The 27,038-nt window shown below is 37.4% G+C and overlaps 1 protein-coding gene, 1 long non-coding RNA gene and 2 other non-coding genes across 7 annotated transcripts; 3 read left to right on the forward strand and 1 right to left on the reverse strand.

Annotated features, from left to right (window-relative positions):
- The first annotated feature begins 90 nt into the window (after positions 1-90).
- CCNB1IP1 (cyclin B1 interacting protein 1) lies at positions 91-27,038 on the forward strand. Of its 4 annotated transcripts, XM_049613211.1 has the most exons (9): positions 91-159; positions 3,243-3,367; positions 7,338-7,431; positions 8,473-8,591; positions 13,240-13,316; positions 13,467-15,013; positions 16,313-16,645; positions 23,478-23,811; positions 26,048-27,038. In XM_049613211.1, the coding sequence occupies exons 7-9, from the start codon at positions 16,349-16,351 to the stop codon at positions 26,248-26,250; spliced, it is 834 nt and encodes a 277-aa protein (XP_049469168.1). In that variant the 5' UTR covers positions 91-159; positions 3,243-3,367; positions 7,338-7,431; positions 8,473-8,591; positions 13,240-13,316; positions 13,467-15,013; positions 16,313-16,348; the 3' UTR covers positions 26,251-27,038. The 4 variants fall into 4 exon arrangements, with proteins under 4 accessions (XP_049469168.1, XP_049469167.1, XP_049469166.1 ...); XM_049613210.1 differs by lacking the exons at positions 91-159; positions 3,243-3,367; positions 7,338-7,431; positions 8,473-8,591 and adding an exon at positions 9,789-13,148; XM_049613209.1 differs by lacking the exons at positions 91-159; positions 3,243-3,367; positions 7,338-7,431; positions 8,473-8,591 and having other exon boundaries at positions 9,789-13,615.
- LOC125910637 (small nucleolar RNA SNORD126) lies at positions 7,617-7,693 on the forward strand. The gene has a single exon (XR_007454131.1). It is a non-coding gene; the product is annotated as a small nucleolar RNA SNORD126 (small nucleolar RNA).
- Positions 9,531-14,895, reverse strand: LOC125909752 (uncharacterized). The gene is made up of 2 exons (XR_007453768.1): positions 14,810-14,895; positions 9,531-9,794 (listed from the first exon to the last, which is right to left on the reverse strand). It is a non-coding gene; the product is annotated as an uncharacterized LOC125909752 (long non-coding RNA).
- Positions 9,611-9,757, forward strand: LOC125910629 (small nucleolar RNA SNORA79). The gene has a single exon (XR_007454126.1). It is a non-coding gene; the product is annotated as a small nucleolar RNA SNORA79 (small nucleolar RNA).

Raw genomic sequence — 27,038 nt, forward strand, 5'->3', positions numbered from 1 at the left:
GTAGGTGAAGGGGGGGGGGGGGTTGTATCATTTCGGTACCTTTTAAGGTAAAGGAGGAGGGACCCTGCTTTTAACTCATTAGCCAATCAGACTCTGAGGCCACTTCTCAAAGCCACTTCCTGTCTCTCCACTTAGTCTCTCCGTTTTGGTGGTGGGCTGGTGAGTATGCACTTAATTTTGCTCCCTGATTGTTCTGAATTTCTTTTCCATTTGAGCCCTGCATCCTGATGGCAGGCCTTTTTTTCAAGCAAACATTAGAGTGTGTGTGAGTCACAAGGCGATTAATTTCGGCTGTGTGGAGATTGGGAGAAGGCAGTGAAATGCTCTGCCTGGCTTATTTCCACGTGGGCCTCTGCAGCACTGGGTCTGCCTTCCTTCCCCGAGACCTGGTGACCCAGAAACAACGGACTCTGCTTCATGTACAGAGTCCCCGTGTTCCTGGAAAATACCTGGATTCCTTTTGCTTGGAGGGGAAGGTATTGTTACTATTCTGATGCTGTTTTGACTTAGATCTCCCTGGCCGGAGGGTAGACCTTGGGAAGAGGTTCAGACTAGTACATTTTCTCTCGTGTCTGTAGAGCCCAGGCCCTCACTGGGTTTGTGGGAGCTGTAGCGAACGTTGTTTTTTCCCTGGTCTTTGCTCAGAGCATTCATTATAGCTTTCTTAGTGAGCCTAGGCAGCAAACTCTGAAGTTAGATGATTTTAGTGAGCCCTCAGAGGAGCTCCCAATTTTAATGTCGCCACTGTAGTGAGGGTGCCCTAAAAAGCCTAAGAACTACTAAAGAAAAAATCAGGGGCCTTAGCTCGGGACAAGCCCAAATCAAATTCTAGCATTACAGTTTACTCCTCCAGTGACCTTGGGTAACTCAGTGGACCACTATGAGGCCCCGCTGTTGAAAATCAAAATATATGAAGGCCAGGCATTATAATAAATGTTATATACCTTCTAGAAGTAAGCAGTAAATTTATTTTGGATATATTTTTTCTTATAAAAAGTCTTGCCTGGTGACTTTGAGTGTAAATGGATTCCCTTTTTTTTTTTTCCTCCTTGATATACATTAGTTTGAATACAATGTATGTGTTCATTATTCTTCCAGGCAGAAGATGTGAAAGAAATAAACTAGTGGATGGAATGTAGTAATAGAATGTTGTAGATTTCTCAAAATCCTTATAATTCTTACACTTTATTGTTAAATTAATGTTATTTTTTTGGAAAGTAATAGTTACATGGTTAAATTAAAAAGGGATCAAAGCGTGTATCATGAAGTCTCCTACGTCGCCTAATTTCTCTACCCAGTAACAGCATTAACAGTTTCTTATGTATACTTTCTGAGATATTTTATATAAGTATAGGCAAATATATGTATTTTACCCTCCCCTCTTACATACTCTACCATGTATCTTTTCCCACTTGAGATTTCCAAATGAATAAAGAACATCCATATTCTTTATGATGGTTACACAGTAATCTAATGTATGTGCATACCATAATTTAAGCTTTATTGGTGAACATTTAGGTAGTTTACAGTCTTGTTGTTTACCCCAAAATGAATAACCTTGTATATAAGTCAGTTGTCACATGCCACAGTTCAGTTGGGTTTGATATAGTTTATAAGGACTCTAAACATGCACTGCTTCCTGTTACTTATATTTTGTACACGGTGATAACTGGAAACCAACCAACACCATAAATGTCCTGATTGAGCAATAAAGGATTTTTTATCAAAAGCAAAACCACGCTGATGGCTTTTATGTGAATGGATCTTTGCCCACTTCAGTTTAAGGGATGGTTTATTTTGCTGTGAACACATTTAATGTTGAGAAGGAATGGCAACATGAACCAGAGAAACCACATGGGCAGAAGGAGCATGTTTCCAGTGTTTACTTAGCAGAATGCATGCTGGATATCTTCCTGAAATAACAGTGTTGAGTGAGTAAACTCATATTTTAGCATTAAGTTAGGGAAAACAAATGTTTTTTTGGGATGAAAATATGCAAAACAAAAGCTTCTGGGAATTCCACCAAAGCTTTTTTATTTATTTTTTTTTAAGTCATAAAAGGCTAAGATCATGTCTTGTGAAACCTCTAGTTTTCCAGTTAGGAGTATCTTGGATTTGAAAGTGGACTTATTAGGGATGTGTCACTCCCATTAGGGAGTGACTTTCTGGGCTTCAAGATATTGTGAAAGTGAAATTTTTAGGCAGAATATCCCCATTCCTACTCATTAGCTGGTTGAGCTTGGACACTTAATAGAAACAACATATTAAACAATTTAGTTGCACGTCAGCTACTGTGCAAAGTATTTTATGTTTATTTTACCTCATTTAATCTTCACAACAGCCCTAAGAGGTGGGTGGTATTTGTCCTCATTTTGCAGAAAGGGAAACCAAGGCTTAGAAAAGTTGCAAATAGGTGGGGGAGTCAAGCTCCAGTTTTGTCTGACTTCAAAATCCATTATGGGGGCGCCTGGGTGGCTCCGTCGGTTATCCGACTTCGGCTCAGGTCATGATCTCACAGTCTGTGAGTTCAAGCCCCGCGTCGGGCTCTGAGCTGAGCGCTCAGAGCCTGGAGCCTGCTTCCGATTCTGTGTCTCCCTCTTTCTCTGTCCCTCCCCCACTCATGCTCTGTCTCTCTCCTTCTCTCAAAAATAAATAAACGTAAAAAAAATAAAATTTGAAGAGTCTCAAAATTAAAAAAAAAAAAAATCCATTATGTTAACCACAAAGGTGCCTGCCATTAGTCTCCAAACCATGCTTACAGACCTATAAGATGGAGATGACCTATATTTGCAAAATGAGTCAATATATAGAAAGGGCTTTGTAAATTCTGAGATAGGCAAAGTATTAATGGAATAGATAAAACATCAAGTTAACAGAGTAGACTTTTACTGCCTGTTGTATTCTGATTTCAAGTTATTCTTTCCTGATGTTGTGATCCAAAGCCCTCAGGTAGTATTTCATTTGTGACCCTGGTGAAATAGTTGTCTTTTGGTATGAGCTGCATGGCCCGTCTGTGTTTCTGAGCTCCTCACTTTTATATATGCTCTGAGTGGATTCTGCTTGCACTGAGGTTAAAACCATTGGTATTTTGGGCTAAAATAGCTGACAGTGAGTGAGAAACAAAACTTGGAATCTTTTCTGATAGTAGTGCCTTAAAGAGCTATCTCTAAAAGAGAACTATGCCAAGTGACAGTGTAGCATTTAATTCCTATGCAGAATTTTGTGTTTTCCTTTTGCTTCAGGTTGAAGATGGAATCCATGGAGGAATGCAGGCCTGGGTCTTCAAAAGCCTATGTGCCAGCCCAGAAGTAGCACTGTGAAATCATCTGTAACATCAATCAAGTGGGCTTGGATTTGGACATTCTCGGTAGGAATGGTTAAAGGCTGATGGGACCATAAAGCAAGTACTTGGAACTTTGACTAAGATAATGCCTTAAAGTGTTCTCTTTGTCCCATGAATATGTGTCTTTTCTATCTCAGAAAGATAGGTTCTTTAAATTACTGTTGTATCCCATAATCCTAGGCACACAGTGGGCATTGAGTAATTGGCATGGAACTGAATAGGCAATTGTCATCTTAGAAGCCTCAGATTTGGTATTATCAGTTTGTAGTTTATATCAGGTTTTCATGAAGCATCTGTTCCCATACATAAAATGTATGTTTTGGCCATGAATACCAGTACTTAGAAGCTTTTACTTCTCACAGGGGACAAAATGAGTGGGTCATTGGTAGTTTATGGGGTATTTATAAAATATTTACTTGACTTCCCTAAATGCTTAGTAATTATGAAATGGCCTTCATTGGTAGAATGCCATTGGTAGAACTGTAGAAACCTTGCACTTCATGTCTTATTACTTATGTTCCCTTAGTTAATCTAATATGCTGGTCATCTGAAAACAGCCTTAAATAATTAAAGTGTTATTCAACTGTCAGATGGGAGTAAAATAACACTTTGATTATATCTCTCAGGTACTTAAACCACCTCAGTTTCTTTCTGACCTACTGAGCCAGTATGTCATTCTCATTATATGCTAAAACCAACCATCTTCTGTAACTCTGCTTCCTATTTCTTGTAGGAAGAAGCATGGTGAAGTGGACAGAACTGAATTTAAATCCTCTTTAAAAAAAAAATGTTTATGTACTTATTTTAGGGGGGGAGGGTCAGAGAGAGAATCGCAAGCAGGCTCCACATCATCTTGCAGAGCCTGATGTGGGGCTCGATCTCAGAACTCTTGAGATCATGACTGGAGCCGAAATCAAATGTCTGGAGGCTTAACTGACAGCCACCCAGGTGTCCCTAAATCTTAGGTCTTAATAGCTCTTAGTAGCTAGTTAATTTAATTTCTCTAAGCCTCAAATTTAACAATAAATATGGGATAATAAAGTTTGAGTGAAATGATTTTTAAAGTTTCTGACAGAATAGGAATTTGTTTTAAGCTTATTTATTTTGTGGGGTGCCTGGGTTAAGCCTCTGGCTCTTGATTTCGGCTCAGGTCATGCGCTCATGGTTCTTGGGATCGAGCCCATTGTTGGGGTCTGTGCTGACATTGGGGAGCTTGCTTGGGATTTTCTCTCTCCTTTCACGATCTGCCCCTCCCCCACTCGTGCTCTCTCACTCTCTTAAAATAAATGAATAGACATTAAAAAAATTTATTTAGAGAGAGAGTGTACCTGTGTATGCACAAGAGGGGAAGGGGATGGGTAGGTAGAGAGTGAGAATGCCAAGCATGCTTCGCACTATCAGTGTGGAACCTCACATGGGTCTTGAACCCAGGAACCATCAGATCAAGACCTGAGCTGAAATCAAGAGTTGGATGCTTAACCTATTGAGCCACCCAGGTGACCCCAGATAATAGGGATTTTTAAGAATGTTAGATACTACTTCCCTTTCTGTCACCTTATTTTAGTCATACCCATCCTTTAAGGCACTGCTATCCAACAGAATTTTCTGTGATGGAAGTGTTCTATATTTGTATTCTGCATGGTAACCATTAGCCACACGTGGTTATTGAGCAATTAAAATGTGACTGAGGAATTTAATTTAAAATTTAACAGCTGTATGTGGTGTTACCTGTTGGGTAGTGCAATTTTTTTCTTGTGATGAGAATTATTTAATTTTTTTTAATGTTATTTTATTTTTGGGAGACAGAGAGAGAGAGAGAGACAGAACATGAGCGTGGGGAGGGTCAGAGAGAGAGAGAGGGAGACACAGAATCTGAAGCAGGCTCCAGGCTCTGAGCTGTCAGCACAGAGCCCTGATGTGGGGCTTGAGCTCACCAACCTTGGTATCATGACCTGAGCTGAAGTCAGGTACTTAACCAACTAAGCCACCCAGGCGCCCCTTTTAAGTTTATCTATTTTGAGAGAGGCAGAGTGTGAGTGGGGGAGGGGCAGAGAGATGGAGACTCACAAGCAAGGCTCTGTGCTGTCAATGCAGAGCCCAATGCTAGGCTCGAACTCAAACTGTGATCATGACCTGAGCTCAAATCAAGAGTTGGACACTTAATTAACTGAGGCACCCAGGCACCCTATGATGAGAACTTTTAAGATCTCTCTTAGCAACTTCCAAATATACAATATGGTATTATTTTAAGGCTCATTCAAGATACATAACTTTTTTCTTCATGAAGACTACTATGACCAATGATTCTTATTTATTTTTTTTTTAACTTTTTTAAATGTTTATTTTTGACCCAGAGAGAGACAGAGCATGAGTGGGGGAGGGGCAGAGAGAGAGGGAGACACAGAATCCAAAGTAGACTCCAGGCTCTGCGCTATCAGCACAGAGCCCGACGCGGGGCTCAAACTCACAGACCGCAAGATCATGACCTGAGCTGAAGCCAGACGTTCAATCGACTGAACCACCCAGGCACCCTGACCAATGATTCTTATTTTTAAGAATCCTTGCTATACCACTTTTTGGTACTTCCCATGGACATTAATCTGCATCAGTCTTGTATTTCTAACTAGATTGTATCTGAGGTTATGGATTTTAAAATCTTCACATTGTTGTATGAAAAGGAACATAATAAAAATATAATAGTTTTAGTAAGTTTTAGATTATCATTAAATATAATAATACAAGAAACTTTCTAGTTAATAATAGGGAATAGTCTGAAGATTGCCTGCAGTGATGAGCTTTGTGTCTAGGCTTTCACCTGAAAGTTAGATTACACTGGAGCCTTGGAAGAGGAAATTATGCTTTCTTATATTGCCATCTTGTGGCTGCCTTGGGTTCTAAATGATGCTAATTCAATTTTGCTATGTCAGGAAAGTTTTCTTTAGTTTGTTGTGATAAATTTTTACCAAAAGTAAACGTTAAATACAATCAGCATTGTCTCATGAAATTGAAACATGCTTTGAAAAAAAAGTTAACTATTTTGGATTACCTTCTCTCTCTCTCTCTTTTTTTAAGTATGCTCCATGCCCAATGTGGGGCTTGAACTCAAACCTTGAGATCAAGTTCCATGTTCTACTGACTGAGTAAGCCATGGGCCCGAGATTACCTTATTTATTTTATGAGTTCCTGGCTCTTTCCTTCTTTTTTCTTTTTATTAAAAAAAATTTGTTCATTTTTGAGAGAGAGAGAGATAGAGAGAGAGACAGACAGAGCATGAGCAGGGTAAGGGCAGAGAAAGAGGGAGACACAGAATCTGAAGCAGGCTCTAGGCTCCGAGCTGTCAGCACAGAGCCTGACACGGGACTTGAACTCACAAACCGTGAGATCATGACCTGAACTGAAGTCAGATACTTAACTAACTGAGCCACTCAGGTGCCCTTTTTTCCTTTCCTTATTTTTTCTTTCTTTCTTTCTTTTTTTTTTTTTTTAAAGGATTTTGTGAATCTAATGACTGGTTACAAGTATTGTCTGTAGTTGAACACCCTGTGGACTTGGAAAGGTTGGCAGTAACCCATGTCATTTATGCCCCATCTCACTGAATTTGTTCTCATAACTGCAAAGCTCTGGTTGCAGCCAGCACATGGCTCCTTCCTTTTCCATACTGTTCTCTTATTGTGAGACTCTGGACATATAACTTTTGGAGTTTGGTTAAACTTATTGTACAGTTTTACCCAAACTTTTAAATTTATACAAGAATCTGAGCTTGTGTAAGAAGTCCTGTCCTAATGTGATACTGAGTTTGGGCATTTGGGCATTTCATGCCATTCATTCTCCAAATAGATGGGTCAATTTATATTACTGGTTGGAGATTGATACAAAGAATGGTTTCCCTTGAGGTTAATTTTCCTTGAGGCTATAGAGATGTGGCTTGGGAGTAGGCTGGTATGCATTCAAGTCCTGTAATCATAACCTTTATTATTTACTCTTTATTTTTCAGAGATGATGCATTTGGAAAGATGATATGCAGGTAGTTGGTAGATCGTGTGGTTCAACTAATTTCTAGATAGAAGCTGATGGATTTGATACCAGAGGTAAGTGTAAAAGAAAAGTCTTTTTACTTGATTTGGATTTCTAATCATCTACTAAGTTTTGGGGCTCAGTGTCCTTAGTGGCTGGAATTTGGTAGTTTGAAAAAACCTTAGTTCTAACCTTAAGAGTGTCCTCCTAGTTTAGAGACGGGGAGCCTGTGGTGGTTTGCCCTTCATCAGTCACCTACAGTTTGCCATGATGAAATGCATGTTAAGTCCGTGTTTCAGCTGATCACCCTGATTAAACACATGCTCTGAGCAGACTAAAGCTAGGGCAAACACCTGGAGTTGAATTCTGCTTCTTGGAATTCTTACTGGGATCTAGCCCCCCAGTCCCAGGTAAATCTTAAATCTTTGAATTACAGATCTGACACTACAATACTTTGTTGTGTGCTTTGACCTTTTGTGATATCTTTTTGAGATAGATAGAACCAGGGTCAAGAATCTTCCTCAGTGTAAACATTCAAACACTACAGAAAAAGCACTGATAACTGGTATAATTCTATCACCCACTTTACTTGGCGGTTTTTAACTAATCACTATTTTATTAATTTATATATAAGATTAAGAGGATTTCAGAGTTGGTTCAGTCAATTTTGTCAGGATCATAAAATGCAACACTAAATAGTCACTTAAAAGTTCTGATACAGGTTTACCTTTTTTGAAATGGAAGGATATTCAAGATACATTGAGTTAAAAACAAGTTATAGAGCAGTGTGCCTAATCCCTTTTATGCTTAAATATTTTCATATACTTATGTTTACTTCAGAAATTTTATGAAAGGATATACTCAATACTAGGGATTATTGTTTCTAGAATTGGATTCTAAGGGTGATCCTGTTACCCTGTGTTTTCTGACTTTATTATATTCATGTATTGTATTAATTCAACCTACACAGAACAGGCTTCTATTCTTTTTATCTGTGCCTGCATGCTTCAGCAGAGAATGGGGTACATCTGAGGGAGAAATACAGGAAATGCAAATAATCCAAAGTAACATTAGTACTTGAAATAGCTTTCAGCTTTGGCTATGTCTTTTTGCAGCAATGACGTTTCAGGAGACCAAAACTAGATCTGAGTCTGACTTCTTTCCCAGCTTGGAATTCTTGGGTGTTGTAAGTCCTGGATATACAACAGATGATGACAACATTTTTTTTTTTGTGGTAAGGCTTATGTTGAAGCTGAGAAGCTTTGACAGACATATGAATCTTTGAAAATTCAACTTTGTGGCTTCGTGGCCAGCTGCTAAGTTGCTACAGATTTAATTTTTATGCTACCTCAAAGATGTTGAGGTAGCATAGTATATTATGCATAGATTCTGGAGTGAGACTGAGTTCAAACCAATCCTTTGTCACTTAACAGCTATGTAACCTTGGCAAGTTTCTTAACATCTCAGTGTCTTAATATCTTATGAGAATAATAGTGCCAGATTCAAAAGAATAGTATGTCACTTTGAAGATCAGATAATAAATTTGTGGGCTTAGAACACTGCTTAAGCATATCGTGATTGTTCAATAGATATTATCTGTTTTTTTTTTTTTTTATTGATGTTTATGATTCAGATAGAGACAGTGCAAATGGGGGAGGGGCAGAGAAGGAGGGAGACACATAATCTGAAGCAGGTTCTAGGCTCTGAGTTGTCAGCATAGAGCCCGATGTGGGGCTCCAACCCATGAACCATGAGATCATGACCTGAGCCGAAGCTGGGCACTTAACCGACTGAGCCACCCAGGTGCCCCTAGATATTAGCTGTTTTATCATCAAAGTCCATGTGCATGTTTATCTTAAACTATTCTACCTGGTGGTTTCTGACATCTTTACCTCCAGCACACAAAACCTAATTTAAAGTTCTAGAATTATGGTAGTAAGTATGATAATCAGGACTAGTGTGTATCTCTATGTGACTGTTCCAATAACATTTCTTTAGTTGATTGATCTTGTTTTGGCACAGAGTTATTTATCATCCTATTCCTCATTTTGTCTTAGCTGGAGCAGATGATACTTGATGGTTCATTTAGCTCTTAATTGACTTTTTAAAAATTTAGATGTAGTGATTCCTATTAAGACTGACTTGAAAAAAAAAGAATGACTTAATATCTTTATTTTTATAAATGTTTCTTAAAACATTCTTAAACATTAAAACATTCTTAAAACATTTATTAAAGTGGTTGGAGATAAATTTTGATGGCTGTTCCTCTCACTGCTTAGAGCTTAGGTAGTGAGATTTTAGTCCATCATATATCCAAGCTGACTTGTTTTCACTCAGGGCACCATGGGGATGGGTTGGCCGTCCGTTAGTGTCTTCTGATTTTTGCGGAGTCCAACAATTACAAAGCAGGTGGTGATTCTAGGTTAAGACAATGTACCTGTGATTGAAAAATAAAACAAAACTAACATTAAAACATAAGGATGTGTAAGTTTATTGACAATCCTTTGACTGCAATAGTATTTGAATAGCACTGACCTAGGACTATGAAAGAAAGTGGTTTAGTAAATTGAGAGTTTCTGAAACAATAACTGAAGTCATTCATGTTTACATTTTAAGTTGTTTAATCATTTTGTACTGATGAGTTTCTACTGATCAATTTTCTACCAAGTGGTTGCTTACACATTTTAGGTTAGTATTAAAAATGTATTTTTCGGGGTACCTGGGTGGCTCAGTCAGTTAAGCGTCCGACTTCACCTCAGGTCATGATCTCACGGTTTATGAGCCCTGCATTGGGCTCTGTGCTGATAGCTCAGAGGCTGGAGCCTGCTTTGGATTCTGTGTGTTTTTCTCTGCTCCTCCCCTGCTTGTGCTCTCTCTCTCTCAAAGAATAAATAAACATTTTTAAAAAATGTATTTTTCTTCACAGCATGAAAGTAGATGGAAATTAAAGATGGAAACAGACTTTTCTCCTCAGAAAGGGTTTATAGAATCAACTTGCAGGGTGTCTGGTGGCTCAGTTGGTTAAGCATCCGATTTCAGCTCAGGTCATGAGCTCGAGGTCCGTGAGTTCGAGACCTGCATTGGGCTCTGTGCCAACAGCTCAGAACCTGAGACCTGCTTCGGATTATGTGTCTCCCTCGCTCTCTGCCCCTCCCCCACTCATGCTCTGTCTCTCTCTCAAAAATAAACATTAACAAAAACTTTTTAAAAGAAATGCAAGAAAATTAGTTAAAAAAACCTTGCAAAAATGTAAGAGGCAGGAAGAGTAAAATATTTTCTTTCATCATTCTTAGATTCTTTGCTAGATTGTAAACTCCATGAAAGCAGGAAAACTTCCTTATCTGTAATGCCTGGCTTAGAGTAGATACTCAAAAATATGTGAAGTGAAACCTCCATTAGATATTTTTTTAAGTTCCTGGAAAATGGCACCCTTTTTAATGGCATTTTGGCAAGACATTTACATGTAATAATTGGGACTTAAATTTTGCCTCTGATAAAAAATGTATATATAGGTACATTGTATATATAGGTACATCTGGGTACCAGTGAGTCTACCTAAAAGTCTTAATACTTGGGGTGCCTGGCTGGCTTATTGGTAGAGCATGCTGCTCTTGATCTTAGTGTCGTGAGTTCAAGACCCAAGCTGGGTGTAGAGATTACTTTGATTATGATGCTTGATCCTTTAACGGTCAATGAAGAATGGCTGCCAAAACAAACTGGGTTTGAGGAATAATTATATAAAAGCTTATATTTATGTATGTATGTATGTTTATTTATTTTTCTGAGAGAGAACCAGCAGCAAAGGGGGAGAGAAAGGGGGACAGAAGGTCCAAAGTGGGCTCTGAGCTGACAGTATAGAGTCCAGTGCAGGGCTTGAACTCGAACCATGAGATTATGACCTGAGCTGAAGTCGATTGAAGTCTTAACCGACTGAGCCACCCAGGCACCCCAAAAGCTTACTGATATTTAATAGGATATCTTTTATTATGAGCATTTTATTTATAGCCTTAATTGGACATTTATCATTGATTTAAGTTTTACAGAGCACTCAGGTATGGTTAAAAAGTCATTATTTCTGCTTTATAGTTAATGTTGAAATACTTATAATTGTTTTGGCTAAATTATACTGTAAAGAATTTTTTGCCCTACATAGTATATTTATATCCCTGAGGATATATTTTACTTGCAAGGGATATAACATACAAATTCAGGTATTGGAAGTCTAGTACTTATCCCTGTGATTTGAAATGGGATTTAATACTCATACTAGAATTATAGAAATGGTATGTCACTATAATAACTTGTTAGAATTTGAAATCTAATTTTTAGATTAGGATTCTTCCATTAAAATGAATATAAGTATCAAATTAGTTTAGAGTAGATCATGCTAACATTCTAAGATTCAATGATAACAGGAGAGATTACTATTTTGAAATTTTTAGAGCAATGTGGTATATACTCCGTATAGCTGATAGATACTTAATATCTACCCAAGATCAATATCAAACTTTATGATAAAAAAATCATTTTTGAAACGTGAAGATAATCTGTAATTAAATGGTATAAATAATGCGTAAGCACAAATTATAGAGTTTATCCAGATCCTTATATTAGGAAGAATGGATCAAACATCTATAAATGAAAAGCAAAACTTTAAACCTATAGAAAAACAAGGAATATGATGACATTGGAATAGACTTAAGCACCAAAAGGAAAGATTGATAAATTCGTATATAGTAAAATTAAAACTTAGGTTTACATACCATGTAATCAACAAAGGACTCCAAAGAAATATAGAAATGATCAAAGGATATGAATGAGTAATTCACAGATGAGGATCTCTGAGTAGTCAGTCACCTGAAAAGATGCTTAATCTCACTAATAATCAAAGAATTGGCATGTTAAAACATTGAGATGCCATTTTACTGCCATCATAAGGGCAAAAATGAAAACAAAACCAGAAAAATGACACTTGCATATGTTGCTGAGTCTGAAGCAGTGTGCTCTCGTTTTTGCTGGTGGTAGTGAAATTTATTTGAAGTTGATTATACGCAAATCCAGTCTCTGGGTATTATGTTCTATAGGAATTCTTGGCATGTGTATTCAAGAAGACATGTATAGAAAGTTTATTGAAGTATTGTTTTTAATTTTAAAAACCTGGAAGAAATGTCCATTAGAAGAATGGATAAACTGTGGTAAATTTTTAGAATTTGGCTGTTAAAATGAATTAGTGAAAGGTATGTGTATTAACATGACTACATGTCAAAAACAGTTAATAAAATAGCAAAGTGATGCATACTATGATAAGTAGTTTTAGGACATGCAAAATAAGATTTTAGTAGTTTAAGGACATGCAAAACAAGATTGATATATACATATATACTAAAAGTATAAAAGCATGCATGAGAATGATAAATACCAAAATCTGGCTTGTTTACCTCTGGAGAGGTAGAAGAAAATGGGGAGGCTTCAGTTATATTTATAATATGTTACTTCATTTAAAAGAAAATCAAATGTGAGAAAGATTTCAGTTTATTAAAGCTGCATGATGGTCATTTGTCACATTTTTTGTATGCTTGATATTTAATAATAAAAACCAATATTTAAAAAAAAATTTAATGTTTATTTTTGAGAGAGAGGGACAGAGTATGAGTGGGGGAGAGGCAGACACAGAATCCAAAGCAGGCGCCACGCTCTGAGAGGTCAGCAGAGAGCCTGATCTGGGGCTCAAACTCACAAACCGGGAGATGATGACCTGAGCTGAAGTCTGATGCTTAATTGAGCCATCCAGGTACCCCAAAAACCAGTATTTTAAAAAGTTCTGTTTGGTGGATGGGTCTCTGTATCTCAGCCTTGATTGATTTTAGTAATCTCCTCCCCAGGAGCCCTCCAGAAAAGAGCCAGTGAAGGCAGTGAAAGGTTTGCCATAACAAGAGGACACAATGCCACTAAGAAGGAGGTTAGTTCAGTTCCTGGTGTTCCAGATAACTGGGATACTAAGTCTTTGTAGCCCCCTGCCCCTTTTTATTCTATCCGGCAAAATGTTGGCAAAAAAAAGTATACATACACACACATACACACCCACATAATATGTATATTATTCTTACAGGCTTTTAGCCAAATGGGTTGGAAATGTGAAACTGACTCTAGAGGAAATTTGAGACTGACTTTGAAACTGACTTAGTTTTGAAACCCTAAGGTTTGGGGAATCAATGGTCTTGATGAAGAAGCAGGAAGAGATCATGTTGCAGTACAAAGGTAAGTTAGATCACAAAGTTAGGTATTGGTTGAATTTGAATGCTTTGTGTTTTCTAACTTTAGATTCTACACTTTTGTAGTATATTTGGCATAATTAAAATCAGGAAATGCATAAACTGCTCAGATATGCAAAAGAGATGTTAGGGGTTTACACATGAACACCCACTTTTGTTTGAATCCAGTTTGTACACCAGAATTAAGTTACCACTGTAAACTCTCAGACGACATTTTAGGAAATGTATATAAAGGCCAAGAGGACCCTTTCTAATTACTGTGAACAAGTTGGAAGTAGACAGAAAACTAGCCAAAAGTTGTGTAATTAGGATAGGTTTTGTTTGAAGAAGAAAGGGTTAGTATTAGAGATTTACAACCCATAAAGGGGTTTACAGGGCTTTGGTGTCCATTGTGTAGTATCTGTTACTACACATTATGCGGACAGGTGGCTGCAAAAGACAGCATTAAGGCTTGTATTCTGAGGACCCCTCAAGCCCTCTTCAGCTTAGTTTCTAATATGAATTCCAATAGGCTTCTATAGATTGAGCAGAAGACCACGCAGGTTACACAGAACAGAAAAGAAATTGGCAGGTGACAGCATTAGGGTAAAACAGGCACAAACATTTAAATAATTAAAAGTAGGTCCAGGAGAGCACACAGGTAGATCACCTCAAAAAAGCTGTGACCCCTGATCCTCTCCCTTCATTTCAGGCCCTGTAATAAATGTTGGTAACATCATAAACTAAGGAAAAGTTCTATTTTTAAATGTATCTAGAAGATATGTGAAAGCTATAAAGATCCCTGTACCAAGATGGATAAAAAGTAAAATGGCAGAACTAGAATGTGGAGGTGATAGCTATCCAATTACGGGCATCACATTTCCGGGACTTTTTCCTACTTAGGAAGTATGTGCTGCCCAGCCTGTCATCCCCGTGTTTCTAGGACAAACACGCCTGTGTACTCAGAGGTTCTGTTAGCTTCTCAACTGCCTCTCGCCCCCCTGCCTGCTGTTACCTGGGGAGACTGACCTCAGCTGTTACACCCAGGAGGGCTAGGATGTTAACTCTTCTGCCATTCGAGGGCAGTGAAGGGAACTCAATGGCTGTATCCATTGGGCTCCCAAGCGGGAAACCTAGACCACACTACGTGAGACTCGCACCCTCACAGCGCCTGATATGCGCCTGCACCGGGAATACGTACCCAACCAAGTCTGGGTGCCACAGCCTGACCGGTCCCAGGATCCCGAGCCGTACGAAGCCCTGTGCCCAGTACCCGGCAGGCTCCGGGGCAACCCCGCGCGTGCGCTCTCAGATGTAGTAAGAGCCGCAGGGCGAGCCCTCCCTACAGTAGTTGTGGAATTGTGGCGGCAACGGTGTTTTCCCGCGCTTTATCTGGGCGCCTCAGGTTAGATATTTTATTTGTATTATTATTTTCTCCGTAGACCGCAGGAAGCAGGCCAACAACTCCAGAGTGAAGTTTCTGTGAGTCTAATTCTCAAAAACTTGGCCCTCGGTAACTTGGACAGCTCACTAAATTGGCTTTATTCCCCCAGTCAGGGAAAATTGGGAATTAGCCGCTCCCCTCGCTTTGCCCGAGAAGGCTCTGGTTCGAAACGTCCCAGCTTTTCTGCTCGCCCCATGCCTATTAACCCTGCTGACGGTAAAATAAGCCTTATAACTCCGGCTGCAAGGTGCCATTTACCTTTGGAGCCTACCTCAGCGGGTACTTTGGGGATAAAGGTGTCAGAGCGTGCTCGTCGACCCCTGTGACTGAGGCAACATTCTTGACAGAATTTTTCGGTTGATAAATGTGAACATTTTTCCTTGGTGTATAATTGATGTGTCACAATTATTTCTTACAGTATATGATTTTGATATATCCACAATATTGCTGTCCAGTCTCGGTTAGTAAAACTCCAGTGAGAGTGGACGCTATATTGAAAAGTAACCTAAAAGTATTTATTTAGTTTTACATTTAAAAAAAATTGCAAGGATAGCATTCAATAGTATTTGTATTAATATTGAATGCTATCCTTGCAATTTGTTTGCAAGGAATTGTTTGATGATAAAGCAGCTTTTATACAGTTGTTCAGGTTTCATAATAGTCATTTGCTTGGACGAATTAAATTATTTTAATACTAGCAGATTACTACCGGCTTTTTAGTTAAGGCAATGCAGGTAAAGAATCTGAGAAGTCCATGTATTGTGAAAAACCTAAAAATGTAACTTAAAAGACACTTTGCACTAAAGAATGGTTGAAATCAGTGCCTGGACTTAAGTCTGCCAAGTGTGAGAAGTGATACTAAAATATGCTAGCAAACTATGGACGGTCATAAATTTGGCTTTTTTATTTAGGTATTGAGGAATGGCGAAGGGCGTAATTAACTTTTATTTGTTTGTACTTTGCAAAATGTTCCTAAACTTTATTTTCTACGTACATACTATTTTTGGCTTTAGTAAGATTTGGACCACTACTGTCTTTAATTTGTTTCTTTAAAATTCTTTTTCATGGACTTTCTAGCGGTTTACACAAAAGAACACAGTTAATATTGAGTGAAATCAATGTAACATTGATAATAATTACAAAAACAATAAAATACATTATTTTATCGTAATTAAATGAAAACATGGTCTGTTTATTTACTATTTATTTCATTTTCACTAAAAGTTGACTTATTTGGCCTTTTCATTTACCCTTTATTAGGATTCTTTTCAGCATCTGGAGACCTCACTTTCTATTATGTCTTTGTGTGAAGACATGCTGCTTTGTAATTATCGCAAGTGTCGTCTCAAACTCTCTGGTTATGCGTGGGTCACTGCCTGCTCTCACATCTTCTGTGATCAGCATGGCAGTGGTGAGTTTAGTCGTTCACCAGCTATCTGCCCTGCCTGCAACAGTACCCTTTCTGGAAAGCTAGACATTGTCCGCACAGAACTCAGTCCATCAGAGGAATATAAAGCCATGGTATTGGCAGGACTTCGACCAGAGATTGTGTTGGACATCAGCTCCCGTGCACTGGCCTTCTGGACGTATCAGGTTAGTGCTTAGGCTAGTTTTTCTGGACAGTATGATTGGAGGCATGTGGAATCTTCTAATGTTTTTCCTTCATTGTGTTTGTATTTATTTATTTTTTGTGAATATATAGAAAACTTTCTTTTTAATAATTTTTTTTTTCAAAAGTAATATGTTTAGGGGTCCCTGAGTGGCTCAGTTGGTTAAGCATCCAGCTTTGGCACAGGTCATGATTTTGTGGTTTGTTGGTTTGAGTCTCACGTCAGCTCTGTGCTGACTGCTGGGAGCCTGGAGCCTGCTTGGGTTTCTGTGTCTCCCTCTCTCTCTGCCCTACCCCTGCTCACGCTCTGTCTCTGTCTCTCTCCCAAAAATAAACAAACACTAAAAAAAAATTTAAAAAGGTCATATGTTTACTTTTGGAAATCCAAAGGGAAGAAAATAAAAAAAATCACCCATAATTCCATAACTTGGAGATCATTGTTGATATTTTTGTGTATTACTGGACTTTTTTCGTGCATAAATATGTTTTACATATATATATATTTTTTGTCCCAAAGTAGGATAATACCAGTTAAAGCTGACAATATATTATGATTACTAGAATATTTTAGTATTTTTAAATTAGTTATTTTATAATCATAATTTTAATAGTTGTATCATAAATTACTTCCAAGTTATAAAAAAATGTGATGAGCATTCTTATCAAACTCATGTATTTAATTATTTGCTAATATTAAATTCCTGAAAGTGGATGAATACATATTTCAAAGTTCTAAAAATTGCAGTTAATTAATTTAACTTTTAAAAGATTTTATTTTTAAGTAATCTCTGCTCAATGTGAGGCTTAAACTCACAACCCTGAGATCAAGAGTTGCATGCTTTACCGACTGAACCAGCCAAGTGCTCCCCAAATTGCAGTATTTTAAAATTGTCCTCCAGTTAGGACATTTTGTGTCCCTTAAATGTATGAGGGTGCCTGATTGTTCATATTTCTACTCACCAATTAGATAATGAGTAGAGTAAAATCTTGTTTAAATATGCACTTCTTAGATGACAGTTAGCTGAAAACATTTTCTTGTATGTTTTCATGTATTTTTATCAATTGCCTGTTTTAGTTTGCTTATTTCACTTGCTGTAGGTTTTTTCCCTATTGATTTGTAAGAATTCTCTCTCTCTTTTTTAATGTTTATGCATTTTTGAAAGAGAGACATAGCATGAGTGGGGGAGGAGCAGAGAGAGGGAGACATAGAATCTGAAGCAGGCTCCAGTCTCTGGGCTGTCAGCACAGAGCCCAACGTGGGGCTTGAACTCACAAACTGTGAGATCATGACCTGAGCTGAAGTCAGATGCCCAACTGACTGAACCACCCAGGTACTACAAGAATTCTTTATATGTATGTAATTCAGATATTGCAAGATATTATCTCTTTTTTTATTTATCTTTTATTAGTCTTTTTTTTGATATAATAGAAATGTCTCATAATTTTTTTCTAGTTTATTAAAACCACTGTGATGAGCATCCTTATTACCAAGTTCACATCCTTTAACTCATGATTTCTGGTACCTTCTTAGAAAGACTTTCCTGTGGAGAACTTTAATCGTGTCCTTGAGTATATTGTATATCTTGCATATACATTTATAATGCTTTTTAAAGATTTTGCTTGTCAACAAGTTAATCCTTTCATTATATTTTTCTGGGTAAGGCATCCCTCTTATATGCTCCTGTATCTTATGTGTACTTTTATTGTATTATTTATATGGTATTATAATTATCTGCATACTTGTTCATGTCTTCTAGTTGGGAGAGTTCTTTATGTCAAGTTTTGATACTTTATCTCTGGGTCCTGAGTGACCATCATAGTTACTGGTCTTAAGTCTCAGTAAATATTTATTGACTGAATGAATAGACACTATATCTTAAAGTGGATTCCTATTTGGGGGATAGTACTGATTGAACATGAATGTGTTACTGTTTTCATCTTTTCAAATATGGTAGAAAGCAGTGAATGAGTAAGGTAGTCAGAAATAAATTTTTTTTTTCCTATTTAGTTATTCAACAAATATTTTCTGGAAACATTTATATTTCATGCACCTTCTTAGGTACTGAGTATACAGTAATGAACAAAATGTATGAGTTTCAAGAAGGCTACGGTTTAGTGGTGATAAAGATTAAAAAACCCCAGACATTTATAATTGTAATGTGTACATTATAAGGAAAGTACAGAGTGCTGTGGGACTACATAGAAGGGACTGGTAACCCAGACTTGGTGGAGTTACATCACGCTATATTGAATGGGCAAATTAAAAAAAAATTTAGAGGTGAGTGGTCATATTTCATTCTTGTCAATATATAAAGGATAGTGAATCCAAAGATAAGCTAAAATTTGTGTCTGTATATAGTAGTTGTATATGTGTAACAAACTTAATGGCTTAATCAACAAATTTAGTGGCTTAAAACAACATGTTTATTATCTCAGTTTGTATAGGTCAAGAGTTCAAGCATAGACTCTGCTCAGATTCTCAAAACTATAATCAAGGTGTTGACAGGGGCTACAGTATGGCCAACTGAGGAAAGATCTGCTTCCAAGCTCATGCTCTGGCAGCATTCACTTCCTAGTGGCATGTGAAACTGAGGGCCATATTTTTTGTTTTTTAAAAGGATTTTATTCTTTATTTTATTTTTTAAATTTTTTAATGTTTATTTGCTTTTGAGAGAAAGAGAGACAGAGGTGTGAGTCGGGGAGGGGCAAAGAGAGGGAGACACAGAATCTGAAGCAGGCCCCAGGCTCTGAGCTGTCCCCACAGAGCCTGATATGGGGCTCGAACTCACAGACCATGAGATCATGACCTGAGCTGAACTCGGGCGCTTACCTGACTGAGTCCTCCAGATGCCCTGAAGGGACTTTATTTTTAAAGCAGTTTTAGGTTTATAGCACAATTAAGAGGAAGATGGAGAGATTTCCCATATATTTGTTGTCTTCGATACATGTATAGTCCTCCATTATCAACATCTGCCACCGCGATGGTACATTTGTTTTAAATGATGGACCTACATTGACATGTCACTATCATCCAAAGTCCATAGTTTACATTAGGGTTCTCTCTGTGCTATATATATGCTGTGAATTTGGACAAATGTATAATGACTTATATGCACCATGATAATATCCAGAGTAGTTTCACTGCTCTAAAAATCTGTGCACCAACTTTATCCCTCCTTTCCCCTAACCCCTGGCAACCACTGATCTTTTTACTATTTCCATAGTTTTGCCTTTTTCAGACTGTCACACAGTTGGAATCCTACAGTTTGTAGTCTTTTTCATTGGCTTCTTTTTTTTTTTTTTTTTAATTTTTTAAGGTTTATTCATTTTTCATAGATCGACAGAGGCAGAGTGTGAGGGGGGGAGAGGCAGAGAGGGAGACACAGAAGCTGAAGCAGGCTCCGGGCTTTGAGCTGTTGGCACAGAGCCCGACGCAGGGCTCGAACTCACAGACCGTGAGATCATGACCTGAGCTGAAGTCTGACGCTTAACCGACTGAGCCACCCAGGCGCTCCATTGGCTTCTTTAACTTAGTAATAGTCATTTAAATTTTCTCTGTTTTTTCATGTCTTGATAGTTCATATCCTTTTAATGTTAATACTGTTCTGTTGTTAGATTTTACACAGTTTATTTATCCACTCACCTCTGAAGGACAATTTGGTTGCTTACAAGTGTTGGTAATAATGAATAAAGCTGCTATAAACATTTGTGTGCAAGACATGTTTTCAGTTCCTTTGGATAAATACCAAAGAGCATGATTTCTGGATTGTATAGTAAGAGTATGTTTGGTTTTATAAGAAACTGCTGTCTTATAAGAAATCTGTCTTCCAAAATGGCTGTAACTTTGCATTCCTACCATCAATGAAGGAGAGTTCCTTTTGCTCCACATCCTTGCTAGTTATCAGTGTTCTGGATTTGGGCCATTCTAATAGGTGTGTAGTAGTATGTCGTTTTAATTTGCATTTACCTGATAACATGATATGGGATATCTTTTCTTTTTTTTAATTTTATTTTTTAAAATTTACATCCAAATTAGCGTATAGTGCAACAATGATTTCAGGAGCAGATTCCTTAATGCCCATTACCCATTTAGCCCATCCCCCCTCCCACAACTCCTCCAGTAACCCTCAGTTTGTTCTCCATATTTATGAGTCTTTTCTGCTTTGTCCCCCTCCCTGTTTTTATATTATTTTTGTTTCCCTTTCCTTCTGTTCATCTGTTTTGTGTCTTAATGTCCTCATGTGAGTGAAGTCATATATTTGTCTTTCTCTGCCTGACTAATTTCACTTAGCATAATACCCTCCAGTTCCATTCACGTAGTTACAAATGGTAAGATTTCATTCGTTTTGATTGCTGAGTAATACTCCATTGTATATATATGTATACCACATCTTTATCCATTCATCCATCGATGGACATTTGGGCTCTTTCCATACTTTGGCTATTGTTGATAGTGCTGCTATAAACATGGGGGTGCATGTGTCCCTTTGAAACAGCACACCTGTATCCCTTGGATACATGACTAGTAGTGCAATTGCTGGGTCGTAGGTATTTCTATCTTTAGTTTTTTGAGGCACCTCCATACTGTTTTCCAGAGTGGCTGCACCAGCTTGCATTGCCACCAACAATGCAAAAGAGATCCTCTTTCTCCACATCCTCGCCAACATCTGTTGTTGCCTGAGTTGTTCATGTTAGCCATTCTGACAGGTGTAAGGTGGTATCTCATTGTGGTTTTGATTTGTATTTCCCTGATGATGAGTGATGTTGAGCATTTTTTCATGTGTCGGTTGGCCATCTGGATGTCTTCCTTGGAGAAGTGTCTATTCATGTCTTTTGCCTATTTCTTCACTGGATTATTTGATTTTTGAGTGTTGAGTTTGATAAGTTCTTTATAGATTTTGGATATTAACCCTTTATCTGATATGTCATTTGGAAAAAGCTTCTCCCATTCTGTCGGTTGCCATTTAGTTTTGCTGATTGTTTCCTTCACTGTGCAGAAGGTTTTTATTTTGATGAGGTCCTAGTAGTTCATTTTTGCTTTTGTTTCCCTTGCTTCTGGAGACGTGTTGAGTAAGAAGTTGCTGCGGCCAAGATCAAAGAGGTTTATGTCTTCTTTCTCCTCAAGGATTTTGATGGCTTCCTGTCTTACATTGAGGTCTTTCATCCATTTTGAGTTTATTTTTGTGTATAGTGTAAGAAAGTGGTCCATCCAGGTTCATTCTTCTGCACGTCGCTGTCCAGTTTCCCAGCACCACTTGCTGAAGAGACTGTCTTTATTCCATTGGATATTCTTTCCTGCTTTGTCAAAGATGAGTTGGCCATATGTTTGTGGGTCCATTTCTGGGTTCTCTGTTCTGTAACATTGATCTGAGTGTCTGTTCTTGTGCCAGTACCATACTGTCTTGATGATTACAGCTTTGTCGGGATATCTTTTCATATGCTTACTTCACATCTGTTTATTTTCTTTGGTGAAATGTCTATTAAGGTTTGTGACTTTTTTTTTTTTTTTAAGTTTTTAATGTTTATGCATTTTTGAGACAGAGAGAGACAGAGTGTGAGCAGGTGAGGGGCAGAGGGAGACAAGAATCAGAAACAGGCTCCAGGCTCCGAGCTGTCAGCACAAAGCCTGATGCGGGGCTCGAACTCACAAACTGCAAGATCATGACATGAACTTAAGTCAGCTGCTCAACTGACTGAGCCACCCAGGTGCCCGCCCCTGTGACTGATTTTTTAAGTTGGATTATTTATTATTGAGTTCTAAGAGTTCTTTGTATGCTTTGGATAACAGACTTATCATGTCTTTTTTTTTTTTTTTTTTCTTTTTCTTTGAGAGAGAAAGCGTGGGGGGGCAGAGAGAGAGGGAGACAGGATCCGAAGGGGGCTCAAACTTATAAACCATGAGATCATGACCTGAGCCGAAGTTGGATGCTTAACTGACCAAGTCACCTAGGTGCCCCCAGATATTTTCTCTCAGTCTATGGCTTGTCTTTTCATTCTCTTGACATTGTCTTTTGCAGAGCAGAAATTTTCAACTTTAATGAAATCTAGCTCATCAGTTCTTTCTTTCACAGATTGTGCCTTTTTGTGTTGCATCTAAAAAGTCACCATTAAACCCAAGATCATTTAGATTTTCTCCTCTGTTATCTTATAGGAATCTTATAGTTTTGTGTTTACATTAGTTCTGTGATCCATTTTGAGTTAATTTTTGTGAAGGTTGTGTACAGTCTTATGTTTAGATTCATTATGACCTCAGTATTGTGCTGGCTGTTGCTCAAAGGCTGTACTCAATTACTTGCCTTGGCCTTTGCAACATGGCTACTTGCTTTTACAAAGCCAGCAAGAGAGTGTGCTAAGGCCGACTTTATAGTCTTATGTAATGTCAAGCAGCATCTTTTCATTTTACCTGTATTCTTGTCACAGCTTCTGCCCACATTGTAGGAGACAATCTAAGTACAAGGAGACAGGGATAATTGGAGACTATCTTATCTGTTCTCCATATTATGGATTACTTGAAATATGACATTCATATTTTTTAAAAATACTAAGACTACATGTCACTTTTCAGGGTTAGATAGATACTTTTGTTGGTATAATGGTAGCAGTTTGAGAATATTCCTCCAGAGTTTTTTCTTATGCGTTTAGTGACATGGTGTATTATTTTCTATAGTAACCATCCAATTGTACATCTAGTTTGCTTCTTAATCTGGTTCTAAATGTTAAATTAGTAATGTCCTGGTGTAAATCTTTTTGTGTAAAGTTTTATGATATATAACTTTGTACTTATTACCTTAAAAATCTCCTTTTCTCTCGGGGCAGGTACATCAGGAGCGTCTCTATCAAGAATACAATTTCAGCAAGGCTGAGGGCCATCTGAAACAGATGGAGAAGATATACACTCAGCAAATACAGAGTAAGGATGTAGAATTGACCTCTATGAAGGGGGAAGTCACCTCCATGAAGAAAGTGCTAGAAGAATATAAGAAAAAGTTCAGTGACATCTCTGAGAAACTTATGGAGCGAAATCGTCAGTATCAAAAGCTCCAAGGCCTGTATGATAGCCTTAGGCTGCGAAACATCACGATTGCTAACCAAGAAAGTATGCTGGAACCATCCATGGTTGCACAATCTGGTGTTTTTGGCTTTCCATTAGGTAAGAAAGGACATATAATATCCAATAACTGTTCTTTAAATCTTTCACATTATGTTCTGCACAGTTCTAGAAAGTCAGTGGAGACTCCAAAGGCCTAGAGTGGTGATAGGTTCCAGATTCCTTATCCAGGTCTAAACATGTACATCTTTGCTTTTATTTATTTTTATTTGCTTGTGGTTAAGTTACATCTTCATTGTAAACAGTAAATCTCTTCAAAATAGTTTGCAAATTGATACTTTAAGTGAAAAGCTGTTTCCTTGCAGTAATATTAGTTGCCAGTTTTTGATTCCTTACTAAGGACTAGATACTGTTATAATATTACATATATTCATTTTATTTTTAAAACTTTGTGAAGTAGTTATTACCCTTATTTTACAGATGAGAAAACTGAGGCACAGAAAGTTTCAGTAAATTAGTTAAGTTACAGAACTATCTTCAGAGCCCACACTCAACCATTTCCTATCCTCAAGAAGTCCATGTTTCATTTTCTTTCACATGGCAATACTGATTGCACAGTACTTAAGTTATTGTTGGTTTGCTTTTGTTCATTCATCAAGTATTTATCAAACATACTTCATGTACTAGTCTGCTAGACATAATCCTAGGCAATGAAAATATAAGGATTATGCAGATAGGATTCCTGCTTTCTGGAAGTGCACAATCTAGGAAGTTACCAGTTCTTTTCTGCTTGTTAGGTGCCTTGACAGATACAATGAAACTCCTGTCTCTTCCTGAGTTCTCTTTATACTATTCTTGATGTAATAGAATCCAAGTGATTTTTGCTATGCTATTAGTATAAATTAGTTTTGGAATGTAAAAAAGTGAAGTTTCATGTGCTTAATTTCCTAAATACATGTTTTTTGAATTACAGCCTGAGGAAAAACATTTAGTAGGGGAAGAGATGTCCTAGAAAAGGCAGGAAGTAATAAGGTGAAGAATATCAGATATAAGAATTGAAGCAAAAACAAGTTTTTGCTTAAATTTCAGTTAATCATAATTATAGTCAGTGTTATTGTATATTAACATTATAGATATTTTTTCCTTGTTACAATCCATATTTTTGTTGATTTCTTTATATTCATCAGTTCTTTCCTGTTTCACTTTATATGCACACTTAACCTTTTTTTTTTTAACTTTTTTTTTTTAATTTATTTTTGAGAAAGAGAGAGAGAGAGTGAGAGACAAGCAGGGGAGGGGCAGAGAGAGGGACACACCGTCTGAAGTAGGCTCCAGGCTCTGAGCTGTCAGCACAGAGCCCGATGTGGGGCTTGAACTCACAAGCTGTGAGATCATGACCTGAGCCGAAGTTGGACGCTTCACTGACTGAGCCACCCAGGTGCCCCTTAACCTTTCTACTTTTATCTCTTGTTACAGCTGTTGGCTTGAAGCATGTTTATAGTCAGCATTCTCTTTTAGTTACATACTCCATTTAAAACTTGTAGAAGCCAAAGAATGGTTCAGTGGAAGTTGTTAAATGTTTATTTAATCAGATCTATTGTCTGATTTTTTTTTTAATGTTATTCTAATCTTGGACTGTGAGTATGTGCCAGTTTTTCATAGTTGATATATATTTCCTGTTTATGGCAGTATTTTAAAAAAATTTTATTCTAGAGGCTCCTGGTGGCTCAGTCAGTTAAGCGTCGGACTCTTGATTTTGGGTCAGGTCATGATCTTATGGTTGTGAGATTGAGCCCTGCATTGGGCTCCTCACCAGATGAGCATGCTGAAGATTCTCTCTCTCCCTCTGTATGTACCCCCCTTGCTAGGTGCACTCTCTCTTTCTCAAAAATAAAATAAAAGTAAGTAAATAAATAAAATTATTCTTAAAGAACCTGGGACAAAAGGCTTTATACACACGCGTGCGTGCATGCGCGTGCACACACACACACACACACACACACACACTATTCCTTTGAAGTAGATTACATAGATAATGAATGAAATTATGAATTGTAAATTCTGGCTATACTAAAAACATTTCACTGTAAAATTACTTTTGGTGATGAGTTCATAGCTACTGGAAAGTGCATCACAGCAGAAGGTATAGTATATACTATGGTTGGGGGAGGGAGTAGGAGCCATCATAACCTTTTTCTCTATCCAATATTAAGTTTATATTTTACTGTCTCATAGGAATTGATTCTGCTAAAATATTTATTAAATGAATTTTGTCTTTTTGTTCCTAAAGATCTGTAAGCAAATGGATACTTAAGTTTTCCCCTTATTTTTTTCCTAGGGAACAACTCCAAGTTTCCTTTGGACAGTACACCAGTTCGAAATCGGGGTGGTGGAGATGGAGATTTTCAGTTCAGACCATTTTTTGTGGCTTCTCCCACAGCACCTGAACCCAGCAACAGCTTTTTTAGTTTTGCCTCCCCAGGTCGTGAAGTAGAGCAGCAGCAAATCTCTAGCAGGGCCTTTAAAGTGAAAAGAATTTAGCTCATTTTACACAATGTTTCTCTTATCACTTTCAGTGGTCTCATTTAGCAAATTACCTTTATTCTAGTTAGGGTAGGAGTCCCCATCATTGTGCTGTTATATTTTTATGAGAGACTCAGTGTCTGTAGGAATGGCTTTAGAGTCTAGTTTCTTTTTCTGTTTCCATTATTTAAGACATGAGCATTATATTAAACTCAATTTTATTGTGAACTGTTAAGTTTTCACCAGCAATGAAAAGGGTATAATATTTTTGACTGTTTTGTGGATCACCATTTGTTTTCTTTCTGGACTACATGCTTATTTATGATGTATTTGTATATAAGCACTGTGGTATATGTCTACATGTCACTTTGGGTTCTGGCATTTATGCATATATGTATATATGTGTTCCTTTATATTGGTATTTTGCTGTGTTTGCCAGTGTATTTATAAGAAGATTTTGGTCTCTGGAAATGGCAGGTGAATCTGTAGCTCGTTATTTGGCCATGTATATCTATTTGTATATATTTATTTATTTGCCCTTGTGTTAGTTTGTGGAGGTGTGTTCATGTCAGTGAATGAGAGTACAATTTGATGCATATATATGAAGTCTTATATTTCTTTTTTAAAATGATTCATATTGATAAAGTTATTTTGTAAAGTTGATTTTTGGCATTTATTTTAAAATGAAATTACTTTTTCTTTACCCTTTTGCCAGCAGTTGCCTTGGGCCTACTTACGCAGAAAATTTAAACAATATATTATTGATCTCAAGAGATTATATTAATTAAAATACTTTTAAAGATTTA

The sequence above is a fragment of the Panthera uncia genome (assembly GCF_023721935.1).
Source record: "Panthera uncia isolate 11264 chromosome B3 unlocalized genomic scaffold, Puncia_PCG_1.0 HiC_scaffold_1, whole genome shotgun sequence".
NCBI lineage: Eukaryota > Metazoa > Chordata > Mammalia > Carnivora > Felidae > Panthera > Panthera uncia.